The following is a 19,022-nucleotide window of genomic DNA, read 5'->3' as shown; positions in this document are numbered from 1 at the left end:
AAGATCAACTTCAGCTCTATCTCAGCATCTAGATTACTGTTTTCCCAGGGCTATTTCCAGGCCTGCTTTAAAAGTTAAAGTTCCTACTCAAATATGTATTTAAAATTTATGAAAATATAGTTAAGTCCAAAATGTATGCCCTCCTTCACATCTTCCAAAGGTGTCCAGTAGACTCGGTTGTCTTTTGCTGGCTCACTATATTTAACACCCCTAAATTAAGGGTTACTAAAACTATTTTTACATGGCTCCAAAATTTATTTGCAGAATGTTGTGTGTGTATTGCAATGGGTTTTCAGGCCATCTTAAATCTTTCCCATGTCAAGTACCCCTGTGCTAAAATAAAAGGAAACCTCAAACGAATACCCAAGCCAATAAAAACGTACTAAACCTAAAAGAAACAAACAAAAAGCAAAATCGATAAATAATTACTTAGTTATAATAAATAAATAGATAATGCCATGATATTTGGAGTGATTATCTCAGAATTTCGAGTTGCGTATCTAAAAATTTTAATCTATTGATAAGTATCAAAATTTGGCGTCAGTAATCAATAAGTCAAGTTATTAAATCTAAATTTCAAGATAATAACGCGAAATTTTGACTTACAGGCTTTTTTCTTCAGTGGTTTAAACGAACTTCCATACACTGGGAAATTAAACTCAATTGAAGAAAAAAAAGCTCTTTTACGTTAACGAAACTTTATTTTGGAAAACGGAAGTATTCTTCGTTAGCTTTATTTATAGCTTGGAGCTGTTGTACTTGTCATTCAGACATCCCAGGAATCCTACACGACTAGACAGCACGACACAACAAAGACGTTTTGAGTAAAACTGCGTCCTTGTCACCGAGGAACGTCAAGCAATAGTCTTTACCCATTTAAAGAAGGAAATTGTGGCGGAAAAACGGCAGCTGAGGGTTCTGGTAAGTTGTTTAACTGTTGTTAGTTGTGCTTCGAGCTAACAGGCTAGTTCGCATCCTGTTGTTGAATTAGCCTAGAAGCAAATGGATGCCTTTAGCACACAGGCCGCGGAGGCACTGCTGAGCTGCTGGATTTAACGCAGAGAAAACTTACGATGGCTGAAGCTTACGGATCGTTAGGTAGTTGTGATTTTAATGGCGAATTTGTCGGATGTATTTGGCATTTTATGTTAGTACCTGACGCAGGATCATTCGCGTTAGAGCAGCACTCTGTTAGCGAACAGTGCTAACAGCGCTAGCAAGTGGGTGAGTTATTGATTTATAATGGAAAACTGTTTCGTCTGAAGGTTTAAGTTTTATACACCATAGTTTAGCTTGTAAACAAAATAAAAAGCAACGAGATCCAGTTCTGTTTCAGCTACTGGCTACTACTAATTCCCATATTTTATGTTTATCTGTAAAGTACTACACTCACATTCTCAAGGATAACATCCACTCTATATTTTCCCAGCTGCAGCATGCAGATGTGAGCTCAGACATCCAAGATCCTGTACTATCACTTCAACTCTGGACTGGTGAAATCCTCTTCATCCCTCTTCATCGTCATCCTACATGCTCGTACATGAAAAGAGGGGAGAAACCCGAAGGATACCGGCAGAGGAGACCTAAAACGTTTCCCGTCACGAACTACAGTGGCAACAGCCAACAGATGCTGCAGGAAATACGGAACAGCCTGCGCAACCTGTCGAAACCGTCAGACCCACCTAAAGTGGACACTGGTGCACAAGGGAAGATGCTCCAAGAGGATTCAAGGCAACTGGGGCGCAGCAACAATCCCAAAAACCCTCACCACAAAACCTTACAGGAGATCCGCGAGGCCCTCATGCCTTTTAAAAATGAGCCCAACACTTCAGGCTTGCAGCGAGAACCCCGTTTTGCAGGGCTCGAGGAGGTGAGGAATGTTTTTAGATATCGTTAGGGGTTGTTTTGAATGATTGTGGAGTTATGGCGTTCTGTGCATGTCTCTGTAATTGAGGGTAATCGCTGGGAACAGATTGTTTTGAGTGGAATTATTTAGAAAATGAGAGGCATGCAAAGTGGAATTACAAGCTTGTACAGTTCAGGGTAAAGAATTTGTTTCTCAGTTGGCATTTACAACTTGTTTTGAGTAAGTGCGTGCAATCCAGGTATGAATTTGGTATGTAGTGCTTTAGTCAAAGTATGTCATAGTTAATGTAAATTTGTTAATTTAAGCTACAATTTTGGCTTTCACAGGCCATTAAAATAAGATAACTGACATAAAACTACTATTTGTGATGTCAGTATTAACTAAAGCACCTGTGATTATTATTTTTGCCATAATTAATAAGCCCTGGAGTTAAAGAGGTTGTGTGACTGGTTCTGTTTGTCTGCTTGTTGTTTTTGTTAGTAGGATTACTCAAAGTTAAGGACAGGCGCCTGAAAATGCTGCCGGTTGTGTGACTTGGCACAAGTTAGAAATGAAGAACTTTTTTTTTTTTTTTTTTTCATGGTAGTCATTCCATTTCCACAACTTACTCTGGAAATGCTCTAAATGCACATCTAATATGTCACCATGTTCTCTTTCCAACTACTCCCAGTCTGTGGTTTTAGTTCCACCTCATCAGTCAACACAAGTCTTTGCTCTTATGTTTTTTTGCCTTTGTTCTTGTCTCTGTAGTAGTACAGGAGGATTTTCTGTGTTTGTTTATAGATTGCTATTCAACTGTTGGACAGAACAAAACAGTGAATTAAAGATGTCACTGTAGGCCAATTTGTGTCTTATTCCTCTTTAATTGCTCAGTTCTAATTTTTTTGTGTTCAATTTCTTTTTCCCTCTTAAGCCAAGCATCAGTCACGGTGTAGGGCCGGCTACAGACTACATGGGTAAGGTTGTTTCCAACCCCAGCTCTGCAGGCCTCAAACCCCCAGGTATGTCAGTCCTCTGGGATTATATGTTGCTTCTCCTGTTTTATCATCCATCCAGCCTCAGTATTGTTTGAGGGATTTGGGACATTTGCTTTAAGAAATAACTATGCTGTTGACACACAGCATGAGTCACTGCATCACTGAATGGAAAAAGTTGACTGGAAGGTTTTTGGTTTTTATTCTGAGTGGTGGTTGTGACACATTTTAAGGATGAAAATATTGTCTTTGTTTAGTAACCTAAGCAGTTTATAGGGCGTCTGTATTGCCTAGTTATTACAAAAAGCAAACCCTAAAAGTTCTCCTTTATGCAAGTTACAAGTCTTTATCCACCGTGCCCTGGAGTAAAGGATGCGTGTGAGTCACTGACAAATGTTTAATACAAATCCTTTATAAAACTTGTGTCAAAAGGATTCCCAGGTTCATTCACACAGTTGTGAAATTGAGGGCATTTTGAAGGTGTGACCCATCAATTGAAAGGGGACATAAGAGTTCATTGAGGGAGAAAGGCAGCACGCAGTTAAGCAAGGTAAAGAGCCACTTGGAAGTCAACCATCCACTCTAAGAGAATCTGAGGCAGCAGAATAATTTGTTGAAATTGTTAAAGTATCTGGTTAGGTGACTGAGGCAAGGTTCAGATGCCTCAAATGGGCTGAGAGAAGTGGCTTTTCCTGACGGTATGATCAAAAAAAGGACTGACGGCATGTCTTGACAACACAGAAGCAGTATAGATATTACCAGTAGTATATGTGTGCATTAAAATTTTGCCTTTTCAACTGAGAAGATGAGTTTTACAGTTGCTCTTATGAAAGTTTAGTGTTAGATGGCCTTTTTGTTTTGAATTATTTAGGCTGTGAGATTCTGAAAGTAATTTCGTGTTTTCAGTCATCTTTTCTTTTTTTCTTCCTTCAGCTTGACTTTAACTTTAGTGTGTCTGTCTGTAGAGTCTTCTCACATCCAGCCGGCTGTCCTGAGGAGGTCGAGCTGGAAGGGCTCTAAGGAAGGAATGATGTACCGATCCGACAGCCCTGGACCGCCTCCTGCCTTCCCACAGGGCCACCCTACAAACAACCAGAGGGTCACACCTCCACCAAACCGCGGTGGCATTCCTTGTGCGTCATCCTGGGACAGCAACCCATCAACAAAGCGGTACTCTGGAAACATGGATTACCTTGTGCCACGCATTTCTCCAGTACCCCAGGGGCCGTGGCCTGATGGGTACAGCGCAGCACCTCAGAATCAACGTGGGATCAGCCCAGTGCCCATGGGCCACCAGCCCATCATAATGCCAAGCTCTGGGGGTAATAAGTTCACCTTTCCCCCTAGCTGGACTCAGAGTGGCTCCTCTCAGCCAGACTACGTGACAGGGGGCAGCAGACATCCCCCTCCTCCGTACCCGGTCAACCAGAGTAGCCGGCACAGTCCCACCGACCCGCAGACAGGAGGACCTGCATCCTCGCCTTCTTACCACAATGGAGGGAATATCCCTCAGTCCATGATGGTTCCCAGCCGGAAAAGCCACAACCTTGAGTTGTGCTTTTCTGGTCTTCCTCAGTCCAGGTCCAGCCAGCCCCAACCTTCCTCCGGCAACGGCAGCAACCAGGACCGCTCTCCATCATGGCAACATAACATGCCAGTCCGCTCCAATTCTTTAAAGCTGAACAGCCGATCTACTCACCCGACCAGCTCACAGCCCTCTGCCACCACAGTCACTGCCATCATACCGACTCCCATTCTTCAGCCGGTGAAAAGCACCCATGTTCAGAAAGCCAAACTGCACACTGCTGTCGCTCCAACACATCCTCCATGGAAACCGCACGTTGCACCACCTCCTGCTGCGCCTGCCTACCTAGAGCCCGCAGGTACAGTCCCGCAGGTCGTATCTGAAGCACCTGACTATCACGGACCTCCTCCCCCTTACCCTAAGCACCTCCTCCAACAGCAGGCTGCACCCAGCCCACCAGGGTATGACACAGGGGCCAACAGGCTCAGTGCAGGCAGAGAGGATCCTGCTGATGAGGAGAGCAGCGGCCGGGGGGACGGCTCGAGGGAAAAACCATCAGAAAGCCCAGAGGGTGGAGCAGCAAGAGAGGAGGACAGGAAGCAAATCACTACATCGCCTGTTCCGGTCCGACGCAACAAGAAAGACGAAGAGCGGAGAGGGGAGTCGGGAAGAGTCAATTTGTATTCCCCACAGGCCTTCAAGTTCTTCATGGAGCAACACATAGAGAACATCCTGAAGAACCACCAGCAGCGGATTCACAGAAGGAAGCAACTGGAAAATGAGATGCAAAGGGTGAGAACATCAGTGGAAGCATTTTCACAACAGTTGCTGCTCAATTCTTCCATCTTTTTACTGTTTTCCTACTTTTTATTTCTTCTTGTCCTCCTGTGACTTTGTCTCTGATCTTTTTCATGCAGTTCTGTTTTTTCTCAGCTGTTCTTTCTTCTTTTTTTCCCTCCTCGCTGTCACTAACAGCTGATCTAAAAGGTAAAGGTATTTCTGCTGGCATGTGATATTATTGGGAATCTGGTGTTTGTGTTTTGAATGTGTCTTCTGATGAAAGCATGATGGCCTCCTATAGCTGATTAAAATGCATGCTATCCCATAGCCTTCACTTTACTGCTTGTGAATTTCTGCTTTGGAATAAAATGATTAACTCTGGTAATCACCACAGTTGCATTTTGATATGTTGCACTGGTTTCCTTCATTTTCTTTTGTCCCCTTTCTCTTGATGCTTACAGTTTTTCGTAGTTTATTTATTTTATATTCATTCATTGTATATAACTATTCCTTTTGCCATGTGTTCAGGTGGGTTTGTCTTCAGAAGCCCAGGAGCAGATGCGTATGATGCTCTGTCAAAAGGAATCTAACTACATTCGGTTAAAACGAGCTAAGATGGACAAGTGCATGTTCAAACGGATCAAGACCCTCGGCATCGGCGCCTTCGGCGAGGTCTGCTTGGCCAGAAAAGAGGACACAGGAGCGCTGTACGCCATGAAGACTCTCCGCAAGAAGGACGTGCTCCTGAGAAACCAGGTGGCTCACGTCAAGGCTGAGAGGGACATTCTGGCAGAGGCCGACAATGAGTGGGTAGTGCGTCTCTACTACTCTTTCCAAGATAAGGACAACCTGTACTTCGTTATGGAGTACATCCCCGGAGGGGACATGATGAGCCTTCTCATCAGACTCGGCATCTTTAAAGAAGAGCTGGCTCAGTTTTACATCGCAGAGCTCACCTGCGCTGTGGAGAGCGTCCACAAGATGGGCTTCATCCACCGAGACATCAAGCCTGACAACATCCTCATAGACAGAGACGGTCACATAAAGCTGACAGACTTCGGTCTTTGCACTGGTTTCCGCTGGACCCACGACTCGAAGTATTACCAGAGCGGTGAGAGTTTATTTTAATTTTACATGCTTATAGTAGACATGTCATGCCACATTCATACTGCTACAGTGATATAGTCATATTAAACATCACGGTCATTTCATATAATGCCCCAATGTATTTAAGTAACTTTTTACTTGTATAACACATTTCAAGACAAACATCACAAAGTGCTTCACAAAGAAATACCAAGGCATTTGAAACAAAACATTAACCAAGTACATATGTACAAGTAACCCTGTTAAACCAGGGGTGGGGAAATCCAGGCTTCAAGTGCTGGTGTCCTGCAGGTTTTAGATGTGTCCTTGAACACAGCTGATTTAAATGGCTAACTTACCTCCTCAACATGTCTTGAAGTTCTCCAGAGGCCTGGTAATGAGCTAATCATTTGATTCAGGTGTGTTGACCCAGGGTGAGGTCTGAAACCTGCAGGGAGTTCCCCCACCCATGTCTTAAACTAAGCTCTCAGACTGTCATTTAAAAGAAAGGGGAAAACCAGAAAGTTCTGAATAGCATCTTTCAGCTTTCTTTTAATGATTGTCATCAAAATCTTTCTGTTCAGAGCCTAAAACAATCTGACCTGCTGACATATAAAAAGTAGAAAAATCACTGTGTTCACATACCCTCTCTTCAGGGGACCACGTGAGGCAGGACAGCATGGACTTCAGTAAGGAATGGGAGGATCCAGCCAACTGCCGCTGTACAGACCGCCTGAAGCCTCTGGAAAGGAGAAAGGCCCGGCAGCACCAGCGTTGTCTGGCCCATTCACTCGTGGGGACACCCAACTATATCGCACCAGAAGTGCTGCTTCGAACAGGTAGAGTGTAGCATCCAGGCAACATTTTTGATGTAATGTTTCTTTTTTTTTTTCTTTTTTTTTTTGAAGGCTTCTATTATTGTTGGCTACATATAGCTCTATTAGTGATGACATATAGGGTATTGTCGTCACCCAAGTTTGTGAATTCGATGACTCCAGAAGGAAGTTTCCTAGGATTTTGAAATTGATACCACAAGCATTTCTACTAATAATCTCAGCTGACTTCAAATCAGTGACCCAGACCACAGGGTTAGAGGTCAGAGGTCACGTTTTCTGAAAATGAATGCAATAACTTGAGAACAAGCCGATGTAGGACTTTTGAAATTCACACCATGGGTGCATCTGCCAGGAGGCCGAGGGGTACCAATGGCCACTTCCAGCTGCTGTTTGAGCAAAGTGGAGTCTCATCGTGAGTTTACGTGTAACGGCTGCATAGCGTTTTTTTTTTTTTAGTGCCTCTGCCGTCTCTTTGTCGAGCTCTCTGGTCATCTTTTCTCTCTCATGAATTCATGCGCTGTTCTGTGTATTAGCTCTCACTGTAACAGAGTTGCTGGAAATAAACACTTGCACGACAGGTGAGAACAAATGTATATTTTATCATCCTGTCTGTGACAATAAGAAGGCCTACCGCACCCTTTGATGCTATGTGTATTTATACACAAGTTTACAGAATGAATTATGATTCATTCTGTAAAGTTTAACTTGTTTTAGTCTGCAGATTATTATTTAAACAGCTGATCAGTGATTAAACCACAGAGCTAAAAAAAAAAAAAAGGTGTGCTGCCTTTGAATAGCCATCAGTAAAAGAGTTAAGTTACAAAAAGAAAAGTTGCTTTACAGGATAGAAATAAACACTATTTTGGCTCCCCCACCCCCATTTATATTACACATTGAGTAGAGTGTGTGTGCGTGCGTGCGTGCGTGCGTGCGTGCGTGTGTGCGCGCGTGCGTGCGCGTGTGCGCGTAAAAGCTGTATTTCAGATCTGAATCCTCCCCAAATTGTTGTGAAATTTCCTTTAATCCTCTTCAGGATACACCCAGCTCTGTGATTGGTGGAGTGTAGGAGTGATCTTGTATGAAATGGTTGTTGGACAGCCTCCTTTCTTAGCAACCACACCCCTGGAGACACAGCTAAAGGTATGCGAGGCAGTTGCAGTGAAATGCTAAGCATCTACACAGGTCATTGTTTGCTTCATGTTGTTTTTCAATTTTGGAACTAGGTGATAAACTGGAAGAGCACGCTGCACATTCCCCCGCAGGCCAAGCTCAGCGCAGAGGCATCGGATCTCATCGTTAAACTGTGCCGCGGCCCTGAGGACCGCCTCGGTAAGAACGGCGCGGATGAAATCAAAGCCCATCCTTTCTTCAAAAGCATCGATTTCTCCAGCGACCTCAGACAGCAGGTGGCACCATACATCCCCACCATCGCCCACTCCACGGACACCTCCAACTTCGATCCAGTGGACCCGGATAAAATGTGGAGCAGCGACGGCGACGACGAGGACAGCCATAACGACACGCTAAACTGTTGGTTCCGCAACGGAAAGCACCCCGAGCACGCCTTCTACGAGTTTACCTTCCGGCGCTTCTTTGACGACAACGGCCATCCGTACAGCTGCCCCAAGCCCATCGAGTACGAGGGCTACGAGGACGAGGCCGACTCGGAGGGCGCCGCACAGGAGGCCGCCAGCTCCTCGGCGTTACAGGGACGAGACCTGGTCTATGTATAGCACTCGAGGCCCGATGACACGCTTGTACATAATGAGTAGACGCAGGGGGTTTTCAGTGGCATCACATTTGAAACATAGGAAGTATGTTTGTTTGGTCACATTTAACAGACTGTTTATTTTAAAAGCGAACAACAAAACCACAGTCGCAACCTAAAGGAACAATTCAACACTTTAAGAAATGTCATTCTTTGATTTCTTACCACGAGTCGGAGGATGACAAACAGAGCTACATAGGAAGCTGGCCATCATTCGGTTAGCTGAGCTTAAACTCTAAAAACAGCTCTGTCCAAACTTAAAACCTGCCTGTCAGCACCACTGAGGCTCAGGATTAACAACTTTATTTATAAAGCACTGTTACACTACAACCTACATTCACACAGTGCGCTCTCTCGATCTCTCTCTCTAGACACACACACACTTTAAGATGCACGCAGTAAACGGTCTGTGTCATGTCCTGTTGTGTTCATGTACAGCACAGGCTACTTCGGTGTATTTGCACCGGTTATGGCCGCAAGCAGGAATGCACCTCAGAGTACTGATAGGCATCCACACACAAAGAGAATAGCTGCGAGGTATCTGTCAATAGAGCTTACATGGTGGGATACCGTTTATTGAATTGAGGGAGGTGGTAAATGCACTAACCAGGTACAAAACCAGGGACAAAAAATTAAAACCAGTCAGGTGTTGATACTATGCTTTTCTGTTTGGACGTTACTTTGACACATCTTCACCAGATGGTGTTAATGTTGTGGCTGATTGATGTAGGTTCTTGTCATATTTGGGATGCCACTCAGTTGGATAAAAGAAGAGTGACTTGAGTCTAAGGCTTTGTTAGATCCTAACCTAGCAACAGCTGCTTGTTTTGTAACTGGTGAAAAGAAAATTCAATAAAATGAAAAGTTAGAAAACTTTTTTAAGTTTAAAGTGCCCCATTTTAGCTTTAGTTAACATTAGCCAGACTTTTTTTTTCTCTTTTCTCACTGCAGCCCTATTTTCAGGTGCACAAATGTGACTAACGCCATCATTAAACACCCACACCCGACGTCATCGATGTTACAGAGTAAAGATCTGTAATTCCTGAACACCACCTCCAATACTATTTTAAATACTCTCAAATTAAGGCTGAGAATCTGCACTTTGAATGTTTTTCTAACCCGTTAAAGTAATAACTACATATCTGGACCTGAACTGTAACCCAGTGGGTTTCAGAGGTGCTGGTAGGTGGATTTTTGTCAGAGCTGGGCCAGCTACTCCAGTGTCATTCTCCTTCTCCTGGCATGTTTTCCAGAAATGCATCCATTTTTAAAGTGTGACATATGCTGCATAAATCTCATAAGAGGAAAGGAAAGCAGGAAGAAGAGGAAAATAAAACAAAATCGGGGCGCTCTCTCCCTTTTTAAAGCCTTAATTTATTTAATAAGTTGTAACATGTGATGCTAGTGTAGATGCTGTTTGTGCAGGAGTTTTATTCAGTGGTTAAAAAAAAAAAACATTTTAATTTATATTTTAATGTTTGCAGTGGGGAAATTAGTGTTATGACTCTTAGAAATGTTGCAGGGGGAAATATTGCTCTAATTATTGCTGTGCCTTTATTTTTGGTTAAATATAAAGGGGGTTAATAATCAAACAGGCATTTAATAAGTAGCAGTTGATGATTGAACTACAGTAGATTTTTGTTTTTATTTTTCTAATTTATATCTAAAATGTATTTATAAATTATGTTGTATACAGTTGATGTAAATATCTTTTTCCCTCTCCCTCCCACCCCCGCCCTCTGGGCAGGTCCTCGTTGGGGTCCACTGCTGCTTTTTTTTTTTTTTTTTTTTTTTTTTTTTTCTTTCCTTAAATGTCACTCATATTGGTCAACCAAAGCACTAAATATGTGGATTTTCATTTTTGTATAACTCACTTTTAAGGAAAAAATCACAACACTAAGAAAAGTCAGGGTTTCTGTTTTATTTGGGTTTTTTTTTTTGTTTTTTGGGGGGGTTGGGGGGTTTTTTAAAGCCGGAAATGCACTTGGTCATCTTTTGGTGAGTTTTTGTTCGACTCTTCATCACATATCCGTTCCTTTTTTCTTTTTTTTTTCCCGGTGCTTTTCTCTCACTGCGTGTAGGAAAGATCTCTGAATGTAGTTATCATGGACTTACTGGTGACCACTGTTATTCTGCACTGGTTTTGTTTTCCTTCTATGAGAGAATTTTATTTTTCTGTAAATTTGTTGTGCTGGGAAATTTAAGAACAGTGGAAACCGGGATGAATAAAGAATGTAAAAAAACAAAACATGTTTTACAAGCACACCAAGTGTGATGTATTTAAATTTAAATTCCTTCTTCTCATATGAATCGGCCAGAAAGGGCAGACTTTCATGATTGCCAAGCAACAAAACATATTCAGCGAATGGAAAAAGAAGAAATTTATGCATTGTTTGACTCCCTTATATTAAAGTTACACTGCTACTAAAGGAAGCACCCATGTGTTATTCCTAACCTTGTAGATGTTAATCCTGATAGGCTTAGAAAACTGCAGCATTGTGACTGAGTTTACAGATACAGAATTATCAAAGCAAGGCACTAATCAGATCTTCAGTGATTTGCTAAAGAGATTTCAGCCATGCTAACAGGTTTGTAAGAGAAGCTCCTCAGGCATGCTCAAATGGCTGTGTTACCCTTTAAATCTAAAAAATGTATAAAAATGTTTTCATTTTTCATAAATAGTTCTACTGTATAACTTAGAATTCAGCACTGTGGACAAATATATTTAAATATTAAAACATTTGACTTCTCTCAAGACGAACAAGTTGAAATCACCTGAAGCAACTTTCTGCTCAAATATGTTTTTAGTTATGTTTTTTTTGCTGTCCCAAAAGAAAGACAAGTGTACATAGTTTTCATCCCAGTGGCGACCCTACCTGAGAGCTTTCAAAAATAAATTTAAAAAAAAGAGTTTTCTGACTTTGCAACCCTGAATTTGTTGAAGTTTGTATTTGTTGCCATCAGAGGGCGCTTCACTGAGTTTAACAGGGAAGTGACTAAAGAAAATGCAGCAGTAAGTTACTGTATGCATGTGTGTATGGGAACATATGCTAAAAACAAATGCTATGTGAAGTAAAATAATAAAATTTATACTTTTTTTTGGCTGAAATCTAACATTTTTAGGTTTATTTTATTCTTCATTTTCTGCACTACAGAATGTGAAAATAAAACTCCAGTGAATAGTCCCCATAAAATAGGACAATCTAAAAAAATTTAAATATAAGATCAAATCACTGGGCTCATCTTACAGTGGATAACTCATACCCAACCTAAAACAGTGTAGTTATTTTTAAGTGTATTGTCAAACACTATTAAATGTGGTTAAAAGTTTCAGTCCAGTTCAGAGTTACATATTCTCATTCTAGTCTCAAGACGTACAGTTATGACTTTAGGTTTTGTTTACATACTGCAACACACACATTAAACACCTAGTTAGTGGCAGCTTGAATCGTACATGCTAGCTGATAGACGTACCTCAAACTGAACACCCTCCCTTTTCCTCCTGTAAGATGCCAAAATCTCAGTTTTCTGAACAGTGGAGTCAATTTTGCAGGTTAAAGGTAAACAGTTTTGAGTAGTTCGGCATGTTGAAGCCACCTGTGGAACATAATCCCAAAATAAGGCCTTTAATGAGTCTGTGGGATGTGGGATACTGACGGCCCTGTGAGATTTTGCAGACCTCATCTCTGTTCAAGACTACAACTAGATTCCTTGTTGGGATCATTTCTCATTCTTTGTACAGCTGTGTACAAAAACACCAACCCCAGCCCAGCTGTAAAAGCTACAGCAGCACAAACTGCATCACATTGCCACTGGAATTTAAATGCATTCATTTGGGGAAAATGGTTTTATTTTTGATCCTGCAACAGAGTTTCTCTCACATTGTTGAAATGTTGCAGCTACAAGAACAAAGATCTTATCAGTGGAGATCTCGGTTTCCTTCACCTGGCTCCGTTTGTCCAGAACCAACAAAGCATTAGATACCTGGACTATGTTGTATCCAGATAACTTCAGGGTTAGCCCTAGGTTTTTGTACTACTAAGCAGAGATGGGCAGTACAAGTAAGGCGTTACTGTAATCAGATTACTTTTTTCGAGTAACGAGTAAAGTAAGGGATTACTATTGCAAAAACTGTAATTAGATTACTGTTACTTTCCCGTAAGCACGCTGCGTTACTAAAACCGTGACTTTCTTGCGAGAGTGTCTCATGATAATGACGTAAGCGAGTGCGACGTTTGTGGCAACAGCTGTGTGCAGATCAACAATGGATAATATATGAGTGCAGGAGAGAGTATGAGCGTGCAGCGTTTAAAGGGTGGAAGCACTGACCTTACTTTGACTTTGATTCCATAAAAAGTGACAAAAACATTAGCGTCCGCTGTTCACTGCGTGGGAAGAAAACTTCTTTTTACAGGGAAAAAACCCCTAAACTTCCGAGCAAGCACCGACAGTACGCTGCCGCGGGAATGTGAAACTCCCAGATCCTTCCACTGACCGCTACGACACACCTGCACCAGGGCAAACCTCGGCCTACGGCACTCCTGCTATACAGGTGAAAATAGAGCAACAGGACCGCTAGTCTTTGATTTTATTTATTTTCTGCTGTGTTTCACTTGCATTTATTTGAAAGAGTGAGTGTAAACACAAAAAACTATTTTATTTTATGTGCTGGAATGTGCAGAAAATAGGTTTAAATGTTAAACAAATTTCTTCCAGTCAGAGAATGTTGCATATAATTTAATTTTTGCTTGATGCATAAAGAAGACGCACCCTTATTTTCTGAACTTTGAAGCGCTATCTTCAGGTGACACACACCTCCCACACCTCGAGTGTCAGGCTGGTTTTAAAAAATCAAACTAGACACTGCACATGATTGAGGACAAACAACTTAACTTAAACAAGCTTATTTTTTAATGGATCTGCAAAATTGTTTGAATTTCCAAAGAAAATTTCTGTACCTCCCGCCCACAGTTACCCAGTGGCAAAAGTTACACAATGTTACAGAAACGTTTCCAACCCAAAGAAATCTGCATGCAGGAAGAAAAACAAAACAAAACAAAAAAAGAAATAAAAAGTGAAATAAATCATACAGATAAAATAAAATATCAACAAACAGGACATACTGTATAATGCCGTTCTTTTGGCTGGAGGAGAAATTCAAACGCTTCAGCTTCAGTTCAGTGTCTTCATGAAGAGAGCCTGAACCGACACATTAAACTGTAATTTCATTAAATGAATGTGGCTCCGCCCACCACACAGCCCCGCCCCTGTCTTCCATATAAGGCACAGGACAAAATAAACCCCCACATACAAAAGGAGCTAGCCACGCCTCTGTCACTTGGTAACAAATTGTAAATGACCAAATATGGTTAGACAACAGAAACCGCACTAAATGTACAAAATGTTAATCCTATTTAATCTCGTTTTAACTTTGATTTCCTCAGACTGAAGGTGAGTGCTGTGGGTGGGTGGGGTTAAAGGGGGAGGGGTGTGAGGGTGTCCAACCAGGTGAGCCTGTGCAAAGGAAATATTAAAAATATGAGCTTGTCTTTTCCACACATTTTTTTCCTTTTTTTTTTTTTACTTAAACTTTAAAACAAATGACAAGAAATGTGACTGGATTTCTCTTTTTATCAGAAATAAAAATGATCATTAGATGCAGAGTGGAGGAACATAGTTGGGTGGAGAAGTGGGAACGAGGGGATTAGACATGAAGTGGTTTATTGTTTTTATTCTGATAAAGAGACAGAGTGTCAGTGTGCAAGAAAACTCATGAGACAGGTTAGAGGGCGAGTTAGAGTTAGCAGTGTGTGAGAGAGAGAGAGAGAGAGAGAGAGAGAGAGAGAGAGAGAGATTGTGTGTGTCTGAGTGTGTTTGTGTGCGTTAGTGTGACTGAAACAGGAGTTGTTCAACTGCAGCACTTGCTCCTCCAGCCTGTGACTCCTCCTCCGTTGCTGATGTCGACGTTTTCACTGTTGGGCTCTTTTACAGGCGTCTGTCAAAGACACACACACACACACACACACACACCTTATTAAATATGCACCAGGAAAAATGTGAAGCAACCACTCTGGTTTATGTCCACAATCGCTCCCTACTAAGGCTGGCATCATTAACCATTTCCTAGTTCAGATGCTTCCCCAGTTTCCAAAAATCAAACAAATACTCAGACATATCAGGATCAGCCTGTAATTCAAGGGGGATAAAAGCCAAAACCGTCTTTGAAACATTAATTTAATGAAATACTGGAATATTTCCCATGATGCCGGTTTTTTAGCTTCAGTATGAATAAAGAAAGGGTGAGAATGACAGCTATGAATGGTTGCCATCAGGTTTCATAACTGGGTGACACCTTAGTAGAAAAAATAAATAAATAAATTACTGAACACATGTTCCACGTGAGACATTGAGCACACACCTTTCTGAGGATGTCTTCTGCTAACGTGAGGAAAGCTTTCTCGATGTTGATGTTGGCCTTAGCGCTCGTCTCAAAAAACCTAATGCCGTGCTCCCTCGCAATCTGTGGGGAGGAAAACAAACCCAGTCAGAAACTGTCCATGTGGTCCAGTCCAAAAATAAAGCTGCTGATCTCCTGAGGAGAACAGAGATCAAGTATCACACACACCTGCCTGAGTGGAACTGTGTGTGTTTGTGCGCTGATATTGTCACTACCAGTTTGCTTTGGTACTTTAAACCAAATCTGTTAAAGGCCCTGCAGTCTCACACAGGTGTTTCCACTCGTTCTGGCTTATTAGAGCTCTGTTAAGGATGAACTTGGGCTGAACTCTGAACATTAAATCCAGAAACTAAACTCTAAATCAACTCGATATCCAACTGCCAAACTGACAGACATCCAAGTACTGCTCACAAATGCAAAATAGGGGTTTAACTCTGAGCTGCTATAGTTTTTATTTTATTTTTCCTTTTAGATCAATTTTGTTACAGTTTGGTTGCATTAATTTATTTTTACTGTCTAAAAGTGTTTAATTGTGGCTATTATAAATTTCAGACTTTTACATGATACAGGTGGTATCTGTCAGAAAGTAAGTTAAGAACTATGGACACATAAGACACAGTCACATGGACAGATTTATTTTCTATTGGAAAAAAGTTACAATTTTATTGATTTCCCGAATTAAAATTGTGAAGTGATGGCATACGGGCAGTTAAAATGAGTGTAGATACCAAGCTGTTATACTAAGAATATCAGGTTATTGAGGGGTTTTTTCATATTCAACAACAATTTTCTGTTTAAAGAATGAATGCAACTGAACACTATTTTTTTTTACCTACAGTTTTAGTCTCATGTTTGGAAGCTAAATGAAATTTCACAATAGTTTAAATGGCTTGCTTACCTACTTAGTACAAATAATTCAATCTTTGGCATTTGAACTGCGAAAGAAACTGAGAAAACTAGGTTATTGTTTCTTTGTCTTTCCACAAGGGAACCTTAACTACAGTTCATGAGAAAATAAAGCATCTCATTTCTTTCCTTTTAGTTCATCTCTCCACTGTTAGTTATTATTACTAAAAATGCTAAACAATGGTAACAAGTTCAGTTTGTGCAGAAAGACAAACAGCAGCTCTGTAGAGAGGTACAGATTGTAGTGGAACATTTGAGCTGTAAATACACAAACAAAGCTACTATCACCTGTTCTAGCACGGCATTTAACTCCTATTAACTTCAGCAGAAAGTAACCTCATGAAAATGTCAGATGGGCACAAATGAGCCACAATTAACTACAGAAGACTTTATGAGTGGCTGCAAACTCAAAGTGAAAGGCTGCAGCAACAAATCAACCAATCGTTGCTGCAGCCTTGCAGGACCTCATTGACGAATGGCCCTTCACAGCTGCACAGGACCGCACCACCTCACCTGCTCTCCCTTGGCTTTTGGTACGACCCTCTTGTCATCCATGTCACACTTGTTGCCTAGCAGCATTCGCTCAACGTCCTCATTTGCATGCTGAAAAAAATAAAACACAAATGAGGAGATTATTAGATCACATTTGCCAAACTTCATCTACATTAAGCTTTTTAAAGGATTTATTGCTTAGATAATCCAAGCTGGCCAATCGAGCCCATGATTCAGGCCCTTTTCTAAAAGAACCAATTTCTAGTGCTGTCTAATTACCACTAGTAGGTAGAGCGAGTGGACAAATGAGTTATTTTCCAGAATAAGGGGCATTTCATTATTGCAAAAGGACACATGTCCAGTTCATACTCAGAGAAAAAAGTAAAACACAAGTGGTCTCTAATAACACTTTTGAAGTTTGAGATATTATTAGGAGTGTATGAACTTCTATAGACAGAGATGCAGGATTAGAAAGGCAGAGCTACTACAGGCAAATGCATCACGTTTCCTTCCTCTGACCAAATTGAAGGTTCTAAAGGTAAGGGTGAGAAAAATGATACGAGACACAGTCTCATCTAATCCACCTGGCTTAAATTCAAACACCTACAGTGTGTTATTGCACCAGAAAATAATGCAGACAGCTAACACGAGACATCCAATATCCAAACAGTCATATTAACTTCTCAGGTCTAATCTGATCTGGAATGAATCCTCAGGATTACTCGTGTAATGCAATAATTACTAGCGAGATCATGTGAGACACAAGATGTATTCAATACTAAAAACAGCGGAAGAGACACTAAAAATAAAATAAAAAATGAAAGGGCGGAGGCACACAGAGAAGACAAAGTTGCCATATGTTGCAGTTTGGCTTATAATCACAGAACTTTGCAACAGTCTGACATCTGTCTCCAACTAAACTGACATTTCAAATACTAAGCAGCCACAGCATTAAAACCAGTTGCATAATACTGGTTAGTCTCTCTGCTAGAAAAATAGTTAGGATATGGGAAGGTGCGGACACCGTTGATCTTGGACTGGCATCCTTTAGTTCTTCTGGGTTTGCCAGTAGGACCTCTGTAGATCAGGCTCAATCAGGTGTCACCCTACAGATGAGACTAGGATCTTTGGCCTTTGTAGGCTGGATCATCACCTGTGGCACTGTCTTGTGTTCCTTGAGTGGTTTCTGAAGAGATCTTGCACTGCAAGTGCTTGTGGGAGGCTTGTGGGGGCATGTCTTTAGAACCACAGCCATGTTTAGTTGGCTTGGATTGTGTCAAAGTTACAACCACATCCAAGCAGAATATTGAACTCCATTCATACATCAGTGGTTTTAATGTTGTGGCTGATCAGTGTACATTAGGTCTCATCCTTGTGGCTTCATCTATTCTGATAAAACACAGATGCACAAACAAAGTCCTTTTTCTGACCCAAGAAGAATGCTGTTTATACTGACAAAACACAGCACTGCAGATTCAATAATAAACAAGCGAAATTTAAACAAAATAAATTCTAATATTTTAACACCACTGTGAAAGATCTTGAAGGGGCTGGATTAAAGTTGGATGCACCTGATCAGGCTTTGTCTTGGCTCAAAATGTGATACTTAAAAAAAATTAAATACGAACAACATTTTCACAGTACTCCGATTCTAAAAAACTGTTCTTTTTGTAAGCTTTTGCACAGTTTAGGTTACAGTCTCCCTCCACCTTCCCATAATCCTCACCTCTTCAGGCCATGATAATCCTCAGCACAACTGCTCTGTAAATGATTAAGGCAAAGGGCCTCCTTTTTCATTAGTAGTTAACAAAAGTCCATCCATTATGCTACTTGTGGCCATTTCCTTAAAAAAAACAAACAAAAAAAAAAAAAGACAGCACAATAGGGCTGGGCTATATCATACCGTTCACGGTAATACCGGTGTAATTTTGGGCAAAGATAGAAAATGAAATATCGCGATAGAATATGGGTAAAACGCGCATGCGCAGTGCCTATGTTTACATAAACACACGGCGGCGACGCAGAATGAGAAGAGCGAAACTGGATCGTCGAATGAAACGGATGAACCAGAATTGGTTTGAAAAAAAATGCTGCAACTTCAGTGGTGTGGAACTGGTTTAGCTTTCATCCGTCAGATACACAACAAAGCACTATTTCTGGTAGAGCATGCTAGCGGGCCGGCGGTAGTACCGTGTTTTTTGGAAAATACGGCACACTTAAAATCAATCCTTTGATTTTTCTGAAAATCGACAGATTATAATCCCGTGTGCCTTATGTATGAATTCTGGTTGTGTTTACTGACCTCGAAACGATTTTATGTCGTACACGGCG

General features: G+C 41.2%; 2 protein-coding genes across 2 annotated transcripts in view; one reads left to right on the top strand and one right to left on the bottom strand.

The window, feature by feature from the left end:
• The first annotated feature begins 725 nt into the window (after window positions 1-725).
• Window positions 726-10,635, top strand: lats1 (large tumor suppressor kinase 1). The gene is made up of 8 exons (XM_005737251.1): window positions 726-921; window positions 1,430-1,870; window positions 2,781-2,868; window positions 3,807-5,158; window positions 5,675-6,257; window positions 6,889-7,071; window positions 8,102-8,208; window positions 8,292-10,635. Exons 2-8 carry the CDS (start codon window positions 1,541-1,543, stop codon window positions 8,799-8,801), a joined length of 3,153 nt encoding a protein of 1,050 aa, XP_005737308.1. The 5' UTR covers window positions 726-921; window positions 1,430-1,540; the 3' UTR covers window positions 8,802-10,635.
• A 3,905-nt stretch (window positions 10,636-14,540) lies between these two features.
• rab10 (RAB10, member RAS oncogene family) overlaps window positions 14,541-19,022 on the bottom strand; it is a 16,794-nt gene continuing 12,312 nt past the window's right edge. The window contains exons 4-6 of the mRNA XM_005737250.1: window positions 16,713-16,802; window positions 15,255-15,356; window positions 14,541-14,831 (exon numbers count right to left, since the gene is read on the bottom strand). Of these exons, the coding sequence (XP_005737307.1) occupies window positions 14,745-14,831; window positions 15,255-15,356; window positions 16,713-16,802 (279 nt within the window). The 3' untranslated portion in view covers window positions 14,541-14,744. The remainder of the gene's footprint in view (window positions 14,832-15,254; window positions 15,357-16,712; window positions 16,803-19,022) is intronic.

The sequence above is a fragment of the Pundamilia nyererei genome, unplaced genomic scaffold (genome assembly GCF_000239375.1).
Source record: "Pundamilia nyererei isolate P.nyererei 1_Seehausen unplaced genomic scaffold, PunNye1.0 scaffold00074, whole genome shotgun sequence".
Taxonomy (NCBI): domain Eukaryota; kingdom Metazoa; phylum Chordata; class Actinopteri; order Cichliformes; family Cichlidae; genus Pundamilia; species Pundamilia nyererei.
The sequence above is the reverse complement of the archived record's forward strand: the minus strand, read 5'-3'. Positions and strand labels throughout refer to the sequence as shown.